We start from the raw sequence: 18,974 nt of genomic DNA on the forward strand, positions 1-18,974 counted from the left end.
GGCTATAAGCAAAAATAGCAATACAGCGAGGCAGTTAGAAATAGCAGCAGGTACTGTATGAACAGTATAGTCTCTTGTGCAAGCGAGACACCCCTTAGCAGCATACATCAAACATGTCAGTGTACATAAGTGCCAATGCGAGTGCATCAGCAGCGGAGCGCGTCCACGGGACTCCACGGGCGCTGGTTCAACTCTGCTCCACAGATGGGGGGAAAAATGAGAGGGCCAAGGATAGAGCCCCTGGTCAACGAAGTATAATATGAGGCAGGGCTCGTCAAAGATTTTCAGACCAAGGACCCCTTATAGTTGAGAGAGAGAGAGAGATGAAGCAGGGACTACGCATACATATTGTATAACATTGTGTTGCTGATTAAGCTTTTTCATAGATTTAATAGATGGCTTCATAGACTTTTTTGACAGCACTATCATCATTGAGTAATTTCATGTTTTTTAGATTGTTGACACATGTCAACAATTTATATTTACTGAATAAATCTGACATCACAAGCGAACAGATATATCCGGATTCCGGACTATTACGTTTCTATCTAAGACAGCTCTATAGTTCTGTAAATGATACTATAGGATTATGTTACATGATCTTACATCCTGATAGGCAAACAAACTGAGAACTTGAAAACTGAAAATAGTCAAAAATAAAATAAAAACTAAAATAGCTGTATGAGACCTGCAGGGTAGATCTTTAGATTTGACTGCCATCTCTTTTTTTCCTGGCTTCCAGGACAACTTAAGTGAAAAGTGTCTCATCTTGCCTCGTTCTCCCCTATAGTCTTATTAGTCTCACACACTTACAGATTAACATTGTACTGGTATTCCAGTGCAAAAGGCACATAATAGTGTGGACAGTAATTGTCTGCACGTAATGACGCCTTCACTCCCACCGAGGACTTACATAAGACATTCACAAAAACAGTATTGTATCCTATAGATGGCCATCTTTTTTTTTTAAATCTTCCACAACAGACTGGCACAAAGCTATAGCTAATGCAGTTTGACTAGCTCTTTGTATTGTCAGAAGTCAGAAGCAGCAACCCAGCACAGTGTTTTATATCTACCCAATCACAATGCAATAAAATGTAAATGGAGTTTTTCCAGCATCATTGTTCCTCCTTTGATAAAGCAATGCAGAGCTGCATGCACGCACATATAAACAGACACGTGCACACGCACACGCACAAATCATGCCTCAAGCTCACAGAGAGGACATGTTGCACAGCTAGCAGTCATTGGATTTTCTGCATTTGCTGCACGACGGTACTTACAGTAGAGTAACGCATACTCGCTCAATACGCTTCCCCCTGTGTCAGCAAACGGACAGACTAAAACCCATGGATGAGACGGCGGAGTGACACAAAGACACCTCGATCCATTCACAGTGCCGTTATATGCAAACCCTTGATTTATCGACGAAAATCACTGACGGGGCATGGGGGAAAATGGCCTATAGTACTGGAAACACGCAATGGAACCGTAACGAACAGAACATCTGCGCTTAGCGTGAGTTGCTGACTCTTTACACAAACGCACACACCCGCCCGCGCACTTTCTCTCTCCGAGAGCTCCTCTCTCCTATACAGTAACCCTGGCATTGGGTGTCTTATGTGGTGCCCGTGAGGGTCTCGTCTAATGCTAGGCATTTCAATAAGAAGCCATGGCTATATAACATTGCAGAGATTAGTCCATGCATGAGATTCAAGGCACGTAGCTGACTAGAGAGAGACCATCTGGGAATTGGACGGTCGACCCTTGGCACCCCAGTCTATGTGTCAGAGTGTCCCCTGAAGCAAGACAACTGACCCCTAACGGCTCTCCCTCTGTTTATGCCTTTATTAGAGATAGGACAGTATAGGCTGACGGGAAAGGGGGAGAGAGATGGGGAGTGGCACGCAGGAAAGGCCGCCAGGATCGGAACTCGAACCCGCAACATCGTATAGGCTATAGGTACCGTCCTGGAGCGCTACGCTAGCAGTCCAGGCCAGGGTGAATTATCTATGTATTTGCTAAATAAATCTGACATCACAAGCGAACAGGATCTGGTGATAACAAATTATCTTTAACGTTTTAGGTGAAAAAGGGGAAAGACTGAGGAGGATGTTGGAAATGTAAATAGTGTATAAGCGCCGCAGCATTTCCGATATGCTCAACTACTGTGAAAGTGCAGCAAAAACCTTTTTTTGCACATACTTTTGCAATAACAATGACCCTTGCCCATTTGTAAGTTACCTTTAATGGAGTCACTGTTTGCCTACTATGTGGCATTATACGGTACCTGCAGACTGGAGCTGAAACTCCAGCAGATGGTAAATGTATCAGTTTTTAACTGGAACATAATGAATAGCGAATAGACACCTGAGCTACAGGTATATGGGGCATAATGACAACGGCAGTGGCTACACAGAGAGATTAATGGAGAAAATGATGGAAGAGATGACATACAGGGAGTGAGAAAGAAGTTTACTTTCTTTTCCCCAGGCTAGCCCCCTTCCAGCCCAGTACTGCACCATACATCTCTCTCTCTCGCTCATGCTCTCTCTCTCTCACACTTTCTCTCTCTCTCTCTCTCTTTACATATCTGACCTTGAACACTTCACTCAGGACAAATTTAACATGCACCAACCGAGAGAGAGAGGGAGAGAGAGAGAAAGAGAGAGAGAGAGCACGCACAAGAGAAGACTCACAGAGCTGACCCAAGCACAATTTCCTGGTATATCTCCCCCAGCCTAAGACATTTTAATCACTGCCAAAAGCATTAACCCCGGACCGGTTTTCTTTTTTCCTTCTTCCTTTATTGGCTATATTACATGACGCAGCGGGCGGCATGCAAGCGGGAAGGGAGGGAGGCGAGCACTGGCACGGTTCACAACTGTATTATAAACCTTTCCTATCTGTCACTCCTCTCCTCCTGTCTCCTTACACATCCTCGCCCACTCTGGGGCGGCTTATGCTTTGTTACCCACAAATTAGCCATTAAGGTGTTTTGCTATCGATGCGGGCATAGTGTTCTCTGCCAATATCTGCCTGGCATATTGAATTGTTCTCAAAAGAGGAGGAGAATGAAAAGAGAGAGAGAGAGAGAGAGAGAGAGAGAGGCAGAGGGAGGGCATAGAGGGTTGGACAAAAAGTGTGTGCGTGTGTGTGTTGGGGGAGGGGGGGTGGCACACGAGATACGAAAATAACAGTTATGAGAGGTCCATTATTAGACTACCTGGCAAACAGAAGTGGGGATAACACAGGAGAGAAACAAGGGGTCCTTGAGGGAGTTCCAGGGGGTCCCCAGCTAAATGATAGTTTGGAACCAAATGGACCCTTATTGGACTGTAATTTGGTTCCATTTGTACACTCTCAGAGTTAAGTTAACATTGATTTTTACAATATAAATTGGAGTCTCAGAGACAGAAATGCCGTTAAACGGGGTTCCGTAGCCTAATGCATGTCAAACTGGGCATCCCCCGGGTTGAGAATCACTGCTAGAGCCGTAAAAGTCTTCTCTTAAGGGGGTCTCTGGCATATCTTTTCAAATGGGGGTCCGCGGGCTAATTGTTGTCAATTTGGGGGTCCTTGGCATGAAAACGTTTGGGAACCACTGCATCAGAAGACCTGTGTTTCATAACGTGGACCACAGGGATTGTGTCTCCTTTACACCAACCTGCCATTCTGCATCCTCTCTCTCTCTCTGAAACCACTGGTTCATTTTAATTTACTAGCGCAGCGTAGGAGTGCTGATCCGACTGCTGCGTACAGTGGTGCTGCCACTGTAAAAGACCTGCATTATGCTTACACTGCATTGGCACAATGCAGTGTATTGTACGTTCAGTTCTATGCATTGTGAAGTCATTTTTTTTGCCACTTAAACCCTATTGTTGACTGGAGTCCCCCAGGAGTCTATACTTGGCTGCTCCTCCTTTTTCACTCTAGACATCTTTGGTGAAATTTGTAGATCTATACTATTGTAGATCACTAGATCTACTATGTCTCTCGACCAACCTCTATCTAATATATATTTATATTACATTCATGAGTAACACATTCATAGTATCCTACTTTTACAAATGTAAGTAAGTACTGTAACAGAGAGTGGAGGGCAGAGTGGAGGGCAGAGTGGAGTGGAGGGCAGTGGAGGGCATCGATTCATTCATAGTTTAGTCTACTGTGTGTCCGGGGACAATCTCACAAACCACTGGACAGAACAGCGCTGGAATTCTTGTGAATATTTTTCTTGTGCGACTAATCTCTCAAGACAGATCCTATACTGACCGCAGAATCTGTCCATACCACAGAGGAAGTGAACTAAGAAAGGAGAGGAACCCATGAGGCAAAACATTATAACATTATTCAGTGATGCTTGCGGAACTCGACTACGACTCATTCCATTCCTGACCGCATCACTGTCGTGGCAATAATCACGTTAAACCACACCCTCTCGTGTAATATTGCTTCATTATTTGCCTGCCTCCAGCAGAAAACGAAGGAGTTATTTCTCAGCTTGAGATGCAGGTATAGTCAAATGCAATGAAGTATACAAAAGCCCCTATTGCAACATTTCATTGCAATCATTTTTCTAACACAATGGAGCAGCTGTTCATGTTTTAGAGATTTAGACTGATGAAGGAAAATATGGGAGAAATATTGAGGACCAGTGCAATGCCCGCCGTTACCACTGCATTTCCTTGGGTGGGTGACGGTCCTCAGCAATACACCCACCCACCAAGCACAGCTGCAGGGAGATGTGTTCATTAGGGGATGCTGTGTGCTACCAACGCTAGTGTCCCCCTCCTTGGCACAAACCATTTGAAGCAAAATGTGCTCTTTTGACACCAACACTTAATCTGTAATCACAGTGTAGAAGACAATAGAGCGTCGCAGTCCCGCCCCCTCGAGAGACCCTTCTTTGTAATTATTTGTTTGGTCCAAAGTATTGTGTGTGTTGTCATGATTTGTCACGACAAGAGTTGGCTTCATACGACGCTTAAGTTGAATGGCTTAACCCATTCTGGGCGGGAATCCCTTTTGGTGTTTTACACTTTCAGAAACCTTAGGTCAGGATTTAGAGGCGTTTTAAGAATCGGCATCAGGCCTAAATGGGTTAAAAAGGTCTTTAAATAAATACGTTTTGAAATGTCTATTGGAAAAATGCATTGGGATTAATTTCCTGGGCCTGGCGTCGTCATGAAAGGAGGCGGGACTGCGGCGCTCTATAGAGACAATAGACTAGCCCTGCTTAAGCACCATGGACAGCGACACTGTCCCAATAAGGAACCTGTTCCAAGTTAATGAATCACTATAGGCTATGTTTTACTAAACGACATATGGCTTTTAATAACATGGGCAGTAACAATAAAGCCTGCGAGCTAAATCACCCAGTCGTCTGTGTCTGTCTATCCGTCTCTCTCCCCAAAAAGCACTTGAATAGAATCGCTATAAAGTGTGGCATAGGCAGCCAAAAGTCGACACTTCCATTACAAATCAGATCTTTCGATTGCCTTTTGATAGAACTATGATTGACACGAGGAATAAAATACTTTGCGGATTACAGAGAAATGCGAATGACAGAAAATGTATCGGTTTTTAGCAACTGACACTTTTAATGATGCACCGTTTACTGAGTGCGGTCAAAGCTGTGGGTGCAGCGATATCAATGCCAAGAGAAGTGAGTAATAATGCCTGTAAAAGTTAGAGAAGTGAGTAATAATGCCCGTAAAAGTTAGATCTCAGATCAGTGCGCGAACGAAGCACATTTAGCTTTTAGCAGCTTAGGGGAGTGAGAAGCATCGAGGTGCATGTGGGTATTCTGCAGTGGTCAACACTGACTCATCCAAACCCACACATGCAAGGTGTTACTTTAATGGCACACTCTGCATGTCTCTGTACTGCACGATCACCAAAGAAAAGGCAAAAATGAAACTGGTAAATAAATATACATTTCTATAAATTGAAAGGGCTGAAGGTAGTGGTCCAACACAAGGGTGTTTATTAGAGATAGAGAAAAAGGCCACACACTGATAGCCACGATGCAAACATTTATATAAAAAGGGAAGCAACCAACCACCCACGCACGCTTACTTACTTATTTTAACACACACACATTGCCATGAGTCAGAGTGGATGTATTGGATGTGACAGATAATGTTATGCTCTGTTAGTCCTGTATCACCGGCTCTTCCTCAGTCGTACTGTTTATACAAACTACCCTGAATGGGACCATATTAGGTCACACACACACACACACACACACACACACACACACAGAGAGAGAGTACGGTGGCTTACCAGAAGTTGACGAGGAAAGGATGCTCAAGGTTCTTCATAATCTGAAGTTCTTTGAAGACATTCCGCACTTCATTCCTCTCAACACACTTCAATTTGTTCATGTACTTCATGGCGTACATTTTCTTAGTGTCCTTCTTCTGCACAATGCAAACCTGTGGGCACAAGGTTGGTTCATTCAGCTTATTGATTGACTATACTGACAAACACCTACTCAGACAATTCTCTTTCTCTGTGTGTGTGTGTGTGTGTGTGTGTGTGTGTGTGTGTGTGTGTGTGTGTGTGTGTGTGTTTGTCAATCCTAGGCAGTATGCATGCATATCAAAATCCTTGAATGTTGAAGTGTTGATTGAACTCAGCAATTTCATCTGGAGTTTACAATTTTGTCTGACAACTTGGCTTCTTTGTGCCTTAATTCATCCTTCGATACGGTTAAGAATCATTCAGAGCTCTTTATTTTCAACTGATTCATGAAGCCACACACCGTGGCAAGGCATACAATTACACATTTATGTCTTGCTGAACGGTGAAGAATTGCATCAATCACACCAGCTGCTGCCAGCCTTCTGCCATGCCCTGCAGTTTGTTGTAATTATAGAAAGGAAGGGTCAGGCACCTTTTTAAACGCTTATCCTTCAAGGCCTCTGATCAGGCACTCTCTTGGGAAACTCTTGACAATTTTCACAGCTGTGATTTTGTTTCTGGGAGTATAATGCTGGTCTCTTGTGAACTTTGATCATTCTTAACTATTATACTGTAGCTGAATGCAAGTTCAAGCCAGTAAGGAATAGCCATCTCTCTCAATACTCACATACTGTAAATCCACTCCGACTGCTTTGTTACTGAGCCATACTTCTGTATTGGCACTGCTTTGAAAATTAATACAGCTTTTCAACAGGCAGTGGAGGAAGAAGATAAATTAGACACCCTGAGTGTCTGGCTGCAAATGTGTATTTTATCTGCATCTAGATGTACGTAGGCTGTAGATTACCCTGCTCTGCATTGAAAGACTGCGTTTCCACAATGCCATATGATAATACCCGCCTTCGCCGAGTGGATATCTCGTATGTCCAAAACCATGACCTTTTGGGGAAATGGTAAAACTAACCTCTGTCATGAATGGACTTATAACCACTTTCAACTTTCAGCTTTTGCGTAGCATTCTTGCATGACACAGAATGCCATTAATTTGAGACAAAATAAATCTTAAAACAAGTGAAATATATGGAGATTGCAGGGTTTCCAGCAGACAACAACGGCATCTCTTGCTGGTGCTGCTTTGAGCGTCAATGAGCCTAGTGATTGTGGCTATCTGAAGGAGGGATCTGTGGAGCTGCCGGTCCGCTCAATCAGCCCAACCCAGATCACATCTCTACTGAACGGGCCTGCCAGCCACTGTGATGATCCCGCTGCTTATCTGCAGCGGGACAGCAGTGGTGGAGTAGTAACTAAGTACTGTACTTTCCAGTACTTTTACTTCTACTCCAAATATTGTACTTTTACTCCACTACATTTATTTTAAAACTTTAGTTACTAGTTATACTTTGTAGACTTTGATAATAATTACAAAACATACATTACCCACAACTCTACATTGCAGTATTGATACTTTTACTTAAGTAACAAATGTGCATACGTTTTCCACCACTACACAACAGTTTCTACAGCAGTGTAGTGCGCATGCAGGTTGTCAATGTGGACCGCGGAAAGAAAAAGTAGGCCCTAAATACACAAATCACAAATCATTTACAATAATAATTGTATTTACGATTATTGTGCCAATTTAACCACTTTCAATTGTTATTGTGGACGTCATTATTGTAAAACAAATTAAAAGATATTGGGAAATAGCATAAATAGCATATCGGTGTCCGTGAGGGTTTCTCCCCAACGCAGACAGTTGTGTGGAGAATAGATTAGAGTTGATGCGTGTTTGGAGACACTGCACTGCATATGATAAATAATCAGAGGTCAGATGATTGCTAGCGGTATCACTTTACACCGAGACTCATAATGTACATCCACAAACTGCTTGCTCACGAAATTTGACAGCCAGTGCACCGGGTTTGCCCAGACGCTAGAGTGAATGTATTGATACAGTACAGCCAAAGGCTCAATACCCAACAACTGGCTAGCCATGTGCTTGATTCAGTGCCACTAGCCCTGAGACTTAAAACTGCAAGGGGAATTGTTTTTGTTGTTTTCAATTATAAGGTCCCAGAATAATAGACTGTTTTTGAAGTGCCCAGACCCTTACTTACTTTTCCGAAGCTCCCTTTTCCGATAGCCCTTAGAATCTGGAAGTGGTCGAAGTTGACTGGGGACAGAGAAGAGGACAGAGATTCTTTAACTTTCTTACAAAATAGATATCGATAATGCAACAATATTCTGGGTATATGACCTTTGGGCGCTTTCAGAAGAGATTTACAAAAACATTTTGAGACATTATTTATTATTTAGTTATAAGACAACTAAACAGTAGAGCCACTCAATGTTCATTTCACTCAGCTGGAACAGTTCTGAAAATTGAATCACATAACTGTTATGCAGCCTTTAAGACCGGAAAATGACAATATCTAGTGTCATATGCATTTGGCTATAAATATTCGGTCGGAACCTACGGTTGTCCAGAACCGCCCCTAAAAAGGCCCCTGCCCGGGTCTGGACAGGGCCCCTGCCCGGGTCTGGACAGGGCCCCTGCCCGGGTCTGGACAGGGCCCCTGGCCAGGGTCCATATATGAAGCTTGCCTGTTCTGACATCATTCTGACGTCTGCTGCATAGACTCCATTATGGATAATGACATCCCCAAAACAGGACACACATAATTTTTTATTATTAAAAACACTGAATGATTTTGCTGTTTACAATAAAACAACTGATTGTGTCCGGATAGCTCAGTGGTTAGAGCTCTTGCCTTTGGACCACAAGTTAATGGGTTTGAATCCGGGCACCACCAACTGAGTCTTCAAGAACCCTGCCCCCCCCACCCCACCCCCCCCCCCCCCCCCCCCCCGCGAACACTCAACTCAATCACATGGTCTTCTTTTTCTCAAGTTCAGTCGTGCATGTTTCTATGGCTTATTGTGCATATTGTTCTTATTGCCTTCCTGCTTGGTCTCGCTATATTTGTACTTGTTTTACTAATGCTAATCACACTGAATCAGGCAGAGTCAAAAGCACAGTGAACATATCATGTTTTATTTTACGTGATCTACTGTATGTTTTCGGCAGCAGTTTCATTACACACAGTCACACACACACCTCCTGACCCAGGAGTTACCCGCTGTCACAGCCAGGTAATAGTACATTTATGTCAATTTAAAAGCAGGTGAAGCCTGTTTGTTTTTGGCTGCCATAGCAACCGAGAGGACACAATGTTTCTTCCTCATGCTCTTTGCCCGAGGATGGAATAGCTACCACCCACTGTCTGACCACGCGCGCACGCACGCAACGCAGACAGACAGACACACATACACACACTAGGACTGTGCAATTAAACCGAAAGTATATCGAAACCGATATTTAGATAACCGTCTTCATCTTACTCATGTAGGTTAATCGAATAATCAAGTCGTATATATCCTGTATTGTTTTTGACTTCTTATATACTGTATAATATCAACGAACCAACACGAACCTTGTAGGTTTGCTTATGCAGTATATATACATGTGCTATTTTCAAGGGAATTTTTATAAACTGTAATCAAGGCAAAAGTTTTAAATGCTCATGATATTAGTTACACACACACACACACACACACACACACACACACACATTACCATGATGTATTGGATGTGACAGATAATGTTATGCTCTGTTAGTCCTGTATCACCGGCTCTTTCTCAGTCGTACTGTTTATACAAACTACCCTGAATGGGACCATATTAGGTCACACACACACACACACACACAGCTAAGTGGCCATTTTGTCTTGCTGTGATGGTTATTTTAGAAAGACAGCTGTGCGACTTTGGATGAGAGAACTGCATGAGCCTTGAGATCAGAGGAATTGATACATCCTGTACATAGGTGGGGGGGGGGGGGGCGGGGGGGGGACTTGTTGCATTAAGGTTATGCTGCTTTATAAGAAAGAATAGGGGGTTTAGGCGTTTAACTCAAAGCATTCTTCCCTTTAGGGAATTTTGTCCTGGTTAGCTGCCACATAAGATTACATAAAACTTTACTGTTTTACTATACTGTACATTTTGTACATTCTGGTCTACTGTTTCTATAGTGTTGACAGCTAAAATGTGTGTGGGGGTGGTTAGGGGGTGGTCCCATGCGTCACACCCACTTCTGGCCAGTTCAAGGTGTTGAAATGTTCCGAATATTCAGGGGGCCTTTTTTAGTCCAACCAGTTTAAAATTGTCATATCTCCTTACAGCCTACATTCTGTACTTTAATAATCTGTAATGAACAGAACAATTACTCCAGCGAATTGAGTCCCTATTTGCCAGCCCCAGTCACAAATGTAACCAAATCAACTCTTATGGGTTGGTAAATACTGGGGATTGAACTGTTTAACAGGAATGTATTTGTGAGAATAGCTTGTTTTGTGAAGGAACATCTGTATAAAACAAACCAAAGTACAGTTTAAAACTATTTCATATGCCGCATGTATCAAGAGCGGGATTAGTTTATGTTTGGGTCACGGACTGTGAAAACAATAGAGAGAATATGCAGTAGCCTAAATCCCTCAACATCCAGGCACTGACACGTACACTTGTACACACACACACACACACACACACACACACACACACACACACTGGGGAGTGGAGGAATTAGACAAAGTGCTTTGGCATTGATGTTTTGTTTAATTTCAATTGTGTATTCCAGCAAGGCAAACAAAGGAGAATCTTGGTCTCTATAATTTTGCCTCCATCAATGTGGCTTACTCCCTGCTCGTGCTCAGTAACAGAGGTAACTTCTATAAGTTATTCCATTGAACCACCCTGCTCTGTTGCGGGCTAACTGTCAAGCTGAATTTCAAACAAAAAGTGCAGTAGAGTATAGGTAATAGCGTACATTTTGCTCCTGAGCACCTTGGTAGAATGGTGTCTGATGAGGTCTTCCCCTCTATTTCCTCTCTATTTTCCCTCTCTCTCTCTCTCTCTCTCTCTCTCTCTCTCTCTGGTTCAGCACTACGACGATGGACAGCAGCAGACCAACATGGATCACAGCAAAAAAGTACACATTTATTTTTAAACTTAAAACATTAAAAGATGAAGTACATTGAGCGGCCTATGCATATTCAAAGATGAGGTTGACACGAGTACAGTGACAGGATAGCATTATAGACGCAGCTGCAGCGAAGTTGAAAAGGAAATAAGCAATACATTGAACACACGCTCAGATGGATTCCAGGAGGAGATGAAGACAGACAGGAGAGGAGGAGAGAGGGAGGGAGAGACAGGAGAATAGGAGAGAGAGAGAGAGAGAGAGAGAGAGAGAGAGAGAGAGAGAGAGAAGCTATGACAATGCTTTTGTTTTTTGACATTGATGGAACACAGGAGGGCTACTTATAAGAAGAAATTATTATTTACAAGGACAGCCACTTTCATGCCAATAAAGCACATTTTAATTAAATTGAAGAGAGATACTTTTGTCATGAACAATAATAAGATTAGGAACAGCTGACACATCCCCCCCCTCGACCTCCTCTCAAGCTCATTACACCTGTGGACCACTTGAGGAACCTCCCAGACAGACCGTTGCTGTGACAACTATATAGCAGATCCTGTGGGTCCATATTGAATGAACCCAGTGCTTCCTACTTCCTAGAGCTAACCCACAGGGAGGATGACAGCTGGTGGAAGAAGTACTCAGATGTTGAGTAAAAGTAGCAATACCACAATGAAGAAATACAGTTACAATGATTTTATAAGTGAAGGTCCTCTGTTGAAGTGCAACAGTGTTAGCATCAAAAAGTACCAAAGCAAAGGTATTATGAATATCCTGTTTCACATTTTTTTCTAAACTATTTTGTACAAGCTCACAACGAGCCGTGATTGACACATGTGAGCTTGTAGATCAGCTATTATTGAATATCGATACAGTACAGGGCTTAACTGGTCCTGACCAAACTAAGTAACTTGTAACTACACTTTTCAAATAATTGTAGTGGAGTACTTAAGCACAGTACTTGATTCTCAGATGCCACAAACATGTCCTTTCAGTAAAACCAAGTAAAACTTCTTGCATACTTCTGCAACAAAGCCTATATATATGAGGTTGCTCTCGGCAAGGTGAAAGCTATTGTTAACTGTAAATGATACATTGAACACCCATTATTATTATAATTTATATTATTTATATTCTGCAAAGAAGAAAGAAGGAGACTCACTAATAAATCAACACTAATGGAAGGACTAGAAACACCACAACAATATCACGCTCTAGCTCTCTGTCAACCTCCTACTGGGTTCCCGACACCTTTGGAAATGGTTGCACAAAAACCCCTTTGGCATCTTCAGAGCTGTAATGTGAGAGAGTATGCTAATGATGCAGCGGTGCACTCAAATTAGGCAAGGAAACGATACGTCCATTTTGTTAACATTCTGCGAGCCAGCTACCGACTGAAACATAATGCTGTTAGCCCTCATGATGGACATTTCGTTCCCCTCTGTTTCCCAAAACTCTGGATATGAGGGTTAAGTTATAATTTGAAGGCAAGGGCCCATCACTGAAATGTGTCAACAACTATGAGTGCAATATTTGCATGTTGCTTTAAAGTACCGCTTTTGAGCAGTTTGAAAACTGCTTATATCTGATTTTCTGCCTGGATTTATTTTTTTGCAATTCGCGGGAAACGTTCTACAGACCATTATGGACCATTATCTGAAATCCCAGTTGAAAAGAAGTTTGTACGTGAAAACATGAACAGCGAACACACTGTAGTAATGGACAATGACATGCCCAAAACCAGGACACACATAATTGTGTCTCGTCTCTTTTCTTCGCTGTGCAACTCTCTCTCTCTCTCTCTCTCTCCTCTACTTGCACACTAATTCCAATATGTCTTAGGTGCAATATAGGACAGTAAAAGGTAGAACAATCACTCCGCTGCAATGTCACGGCAATAACAATAAATGTAAAAAAACATCAGTCTGGGCATTCAGACCTACGAATTAGAGCATATCACTGATGTGAATTTTTTTAAATGTCATGATCTCTGTCTCCACCGAGAAAGGCATTTTCTATTTTCATCACCACAGTATTCTCCCACTGGCCAACGGTTGTGGGCAGCACACAGTTCTTTTTTAGTTCAACAGAAAATATTCTGGCTTTGATTCCAACCTGATGATTATACCAGGTGAGAGTTCCACTGATAGTCAGATGAGTCAAGGGTCCCTTGGATCGTAATTATGGAAGAGAAGCATGGACTCGTGCAACAAGCATGTCTCTGGTCATAACGTATTTTCAAAGACAATATGTATATCAGCTCTGTAGCTCATGTATATCTCGACTTCAAACTCATTGATTTATTTTACACCGGTCAGTCTGACAGAAGAGAGTCAGCATATTGAGTCATGTGTGCATCAGGGAAGCGCAGTCATGAGTGTGTGACATTTTCCAGCACTGAACAAGACAGCTATCCAATAATGGAGTTCTCTTCCATCAGTGGTTACAGACAGATACAGCTTCCAATAGAAAGAAGGTATCCAACACATATAGATTCCATTTCAGTGCATCAGTCACAGCTACATGCTTTGTCATTTGTTGAGAAGGTTCTTGTTTTGTATACAGATGAAAACCACCTCACATTGACCCCCTTTCCACCGGTTGGTTCCCGGTTCAGTTCTTTTTGGTTCTTAGTCCATGCAGGAGCCAGAGCTCCAAAATTGGTGGGAAAAACTAGACCTATATTAAATTGTTTATAGGATCAATACAAGTAAATTAATATATGATAACCCGTCCACAGTAGTAGCTTTTTCATATTTTCGATTATTTTGCATATTTTCCTACATAATGCCTCATTTGCATATTTAAAAATGTAAAATTTGTAATGCAGTAAATCATTGTCTTCGTGTAAGTACTCAATTGTTTTGGGGAAGTTTGGGGAAGTTTCATGGTGATAACAATCAATTCATAATTAACATTCCAATTTTGGAGCTCTGGCTCTGGCTCTGGAACCAGAAAGAACTGAACCGGTTTCCATTGGGAACCAACCGGTGGAAAAGGGGCCATTCACACCTGGGAACTGCCCAGTGAAACCACACTGTGACTGTAATTCTACTGCTGGCCACTGGAACAGCTGGGCAGTGGGTACAGTGTTTGGCACAGGGGCACCTTGGCGGTATTTGACGGAGGGGAAAGTTTTACTCATTACGCATTTTCCTTGCCCCACCGCTGGGATTCAGACCATGCAGCGGACATTCAGGTCACGCGGGCCCACTTCGTTAACCATCATCAGCCTACAGCCACCTGGCCCATTTTATTAGATTGGAGGCTGGAGGACAACAATATTTCCTTTTACATTTTCAGCAAATGTAAAACACGGAACATGTAAGGTTCCCTGATGTGATTACGCTTTATAGATTATAGAAGAATCGACTTGTCGTTAAAACATTATGCGTCCAATTTGCAGGTCCTCAAATAATGTATGTACAAGTTAACAACAGCAAAGATTCATCCAAATACCGGTAATATCACACACATGTGACACGCTGACACTTATGTAAAGTCTTTGGAGTAAAGCCAAAGTTAATACCTTCATGGAGAGATTTACTCTCGGATCAATGGCTTCACATTGCATTATCCACTTAAGGAAAAGGAATAAATGAAGAGCCCACTTCTAAGCATTACAGTACAGCTCCCTTGATGCCTGGCTTGGTGGTGAGCCCAGCCCGTAAACTACAGCCTGACAGATGGCTAGGTGATTCTTAACAACATTAAGAAAAGACCCAAACAGTCAACGGGATTCAGATGAATTACTTTGTAGAAGGATGCTGACCATCTTAACTGTCAAAGCCAAGTTGCAGCAGTCATGCTATTCTATTCTATTCCATAAATAATGCTAAATGCTTATATACACTGAGTATATAGTGACCGTAATTACAAAGCCTTTGTGCAGCAGGAACATTGGTCTTGGTGTTGCTTCACAGTTCAGAGCCAAACCTTATCATCATTACATTAGCCATGCCTTGCATGAGTAATTATCATACATTTGTACTACTGAAGTGACTATAGGTAAATGATTTGACGACATGCATGAGTACACGCGTGCAGACAGTCTTGGCGGATGTGGGCCAAGGCTTCCGTACAGGTTCAACTCCTGTTGATAATATATTAGGATTTGTATTACAGGTGCAGTTTACCTGCTGTTTGTTTGTCTCTATCTGTATCAATGATAGCATAAATGGATATACGTATAACATGATGTAGAATGTGGCTCACCCTCTTCACTGTCCCCTGCGACAGGAGGCTTGCTGGATTGTCCGAGCCCCATGGCTACTCCTCTCACAAATCCTCCTCGTCTGCTTCCTTCAGATCTCCAGTACCGGACAGTTCTCTGTCTCAGAGGCACACATAGCCTGGTCCACTTGAGCCCCCTCTCTCACATGCACACACGTACACACATGCACAGGCACACGCACACACACGCGCGCACACACACGCACACACACTCACACACACACACACACACACACACACACACACACACACACACACACACACACACACACACACACACTCACTCACTGGATTGGTCGACCCTGGCACACACACATACACATACACCCACCACCCACGTGGGTGCACTCACAGACGCACTCACTCACAAAGCAGCTTGTCTGTGCTCAACGCAAAACTTTCTGCCACTTTAGGTCTCCAAAAACAAGCACATTTGGGTCAAGGTGGTCCGGTCGGCGGTCGCTCAAGTCAAAATTAGCCAAGCCAACACAGACTGATGCAGTTGTCCCCGCTGGATCCAAGGCTGATCGAATGACGGTGGGCAGACAGGTGGCTGGCTCTTTATTCCAGAGTGTGTGGTGTCTCAGTCTCTCTGCCATGTGACCATCCAATTATTGGGAGGCTAACCTATGAGATGGAGATATAGGAACAGTATGATACCTTGCATCAGTCACTGGAGGGAGGGAGGTGGGGAGAGACTGGAGGGAGGTGGGGGAGAGAGAGAGAGAGAGAGAGAGAGAGAGAGAGAGAGAGAGAGAGAGAGTGAGTATACAAAGAGGGACAGACAAACATGAGAGGAGAAGATCTAACATAGGCTATGCATGAAACAAAGTGAGGTCTGTAAGAGTAGAGTAGGCCTACACACAAAATCCATTCATCAAAATGGGGCAATCATCCAGAAGGGAAGTGATAAATTATTTGGTCCCTTAAAGACAACATCATTGTGCACCATGGTTTGCAGTTTCGAGGAGAAGCCTATAGACTAGACTAGAGTATGATGATGTGAAATCCCTCTAACTGGCTGCCCTGTACTCCTCTGTTCTGACGCATCTCTCTCCCCCGTCCCAGACAGGAATGTGACTGATCCTGTCCTTTATATGTTCATACAACATGTTAACAGCTGAATATCGTCATTTGTCATAAAGTTCAGAATAGACACGCTACAGTTTTAACAGGACAGCATAAACCCTAAACTAGCCTACTAGCTATACTGCAATATCTGAGAGGCATGTACAGGTCTTGTTGTCAATTTACTCGAGTTTAAGGCTTTAGCCTAATAGCTTAACTAAACTTCGTTACTCACACAAAGCAATTACGTGTCACAAATGACTGAAATGAGGCATGTTGAGAGTGAGATGAAAGTGAGATGCCGACACATACACAACACTTCGTCCTATAGCAAACTTGAAAGACGTGCCGTTGAAACAGAATCCTCGGTATCAATAGCTATGCTTTTCATGTTCATCATCAGTTTGAATAGCCCAATGAATGATCGCTAACGTTTAATGTTGTTATAGGCTATTCAAAAACTACTCTGGACTGCGAAATGTTTGTGCTTGGATGGGATCCGCAGACCGCAGTGCTCCTGCACAGGACATTCCGTTTTGAGTCAACATGCACTGCATAGAAACTTAAGTATAGCTACCCCTGCACTACCCTACCCCTGCACTGCATGCCAGACAGATAGATGGATATGGGCACTTACCTTTGAATTTTGAATCGAATCGCAGTGAAGAGAGCGTTCCTCCTACAGCCCCGTTTAGGGACGGGCAGGGGGGCTGCGCTGCAGATAGCACTATCCCGTTGCTGCGTAGCCTATAGGCAACACGCCGCATCGGGATTTTGATCGGGACACCTGCCAGTGCCAATATGCCGTTTGAACGGACGAGACGCCGGTAGGCTATAGCTAATGACTGGCTATTATTATGCGGCGATCGATTTACAATGATAAAGTGGGACACGGGAATCCCCTTTGCTCCCACAGAACAACAATGACCAACACAAATTATGACATTTTCACAAACTGCAGGGTCTTAACGATCAACAGCACAGAGGAGCAGGAGCTCGAACGGACTGAGCTATAGTGACCTCCAGGCAGCCTGCATACTGCCGCGGCATATCCTATCCTACCACACAAAACGTCTATCTTTTGTAATCAGATTTTCTGTTTTTTATCGTCAATATGCCTATAAGACCTACGCCTACGTATCATATAATATATAGCCTAGCCAGCCCATTTTTTTGTACATCTGTGTGATAACTGATATGACAACAAACGCACATTTATTCTACAGCCAAGCAAAAAAGAAGAAAAAAAGGTAAGACATGATATGTAGGCTATAGACCTCTTTAATCATAGGCTATATAGGCCTACATCTAGCCTTTATCTAATTTAGGCTATTAGGCTACACGTTCCCAACCAGATTCTCAATTTCCCTATATAGTTGTTGATGCATGTAATGTAGGTGTCACGTGGAGAACAATATTGTCCTAATTAACGGGCCAAGGTGACAAGAGCTGAGCTGATTGTATGATATGAACCATATAGTGCTTACAGCACACACACTCTGCACCCTTCCGTAGTTCCTTGGCATAATAACGAGTCAATGACAACACAATCTCACTTGGGGCCATGGCCATCCATCCATATTAGGGGAGGCCGGGAGGGAGAGGGGGGAACACACAGGGATTTCCTCCACCTTATAAAACTAGGCCAATCCCTAGCGTTTGTTAGATAAGAAAGAAATAAGAAATAAGGAAAGAGGCATTTTTTAATACATTATGTAATATAATTGTTATTTTTTAGGATGATTCAGTAGAATCCCGAGGGAGGTAAATAAATGAGCCAAGTAAATCTATGAAATAGTCGCCACCTTGTGGACAAAGTGTCGAAATACACTGCCATGGCCATGCTGTATAATGCCATTGCGCAGTAGCCTACACCAACAAGTCTATGCGTGCCCGTGGGCCGTGGCATGTGAAACTATATCGTGCTGTATTTTGCTTTCCATTTCATGGTCATGGTCATGTGAGGAGAGAGAGAGAGAGAGAGAGAGAGAGAGGGTGCAGAGAGAGAGAGAGAGAGAGAGAGAGGTGTGAATAGAATCATCGTGCGTGCGCATATATGGCTTATTGCACATCTCTCATGTTTAGGTAATGTCGTGGAACGTGGATATATACACGGCTTGGGATATTTGTGGATATACACGGCTTGGCAAGCCGTGGATCTACAAGCTCCAAGTGTTGCGTCCACATGCAGCGCGTTGTGCA

General features: G+C 43.1%; 1 protein-coding gene across 1 annotated transcript in view; it reads right to left on the reverse strand.

The window, feature by feature from the left end:
* The window catches only part of stk32a (serine/threonine kinase 32A), a 99,632-nt gene extending 83,794 nt beyond the window's left edge, over window positions 1-15,838 (reverse strand). The window contains exons 1-3 of the mRNA XM_080781258.1: window positions 15,687-15,838; window positions 8,547-8,602; window positions 6,289-6,440 (exon numbers count right to left, since the gene is read on the reverse strand). Coding sequence (XP_080637384.1) covers window positions 6,289-6,440; window positions 8,547-8,602; window positions 15,687-15,738 — 260 coding nt within the window. The 5' untranslated portion in view covers window positions 15,739-15,838. The remainder of the gene's footprint in view (window positions 1-6,288; window positions 6,441-8,546; window positions 8,603-15,686) is intronic.
* Between the last annotated feature and the right edge of the window lie 3,136 nt (window positions 15,839-18,974).

The sequence above is a fragment of the Protomyctophum bolini genome (assembly GCF_963924005.1).
Source record: "Protomyctophum bolini genome assembly, chromosome: 13".
NCBI classification, from domain to species: domain Eukaryota; kingdom Metazoa; phylum Chordata; class Actinopteri; order Myctophiformes; family Myctophidae; genus Protomyctophum; species Protomyctophum bolini.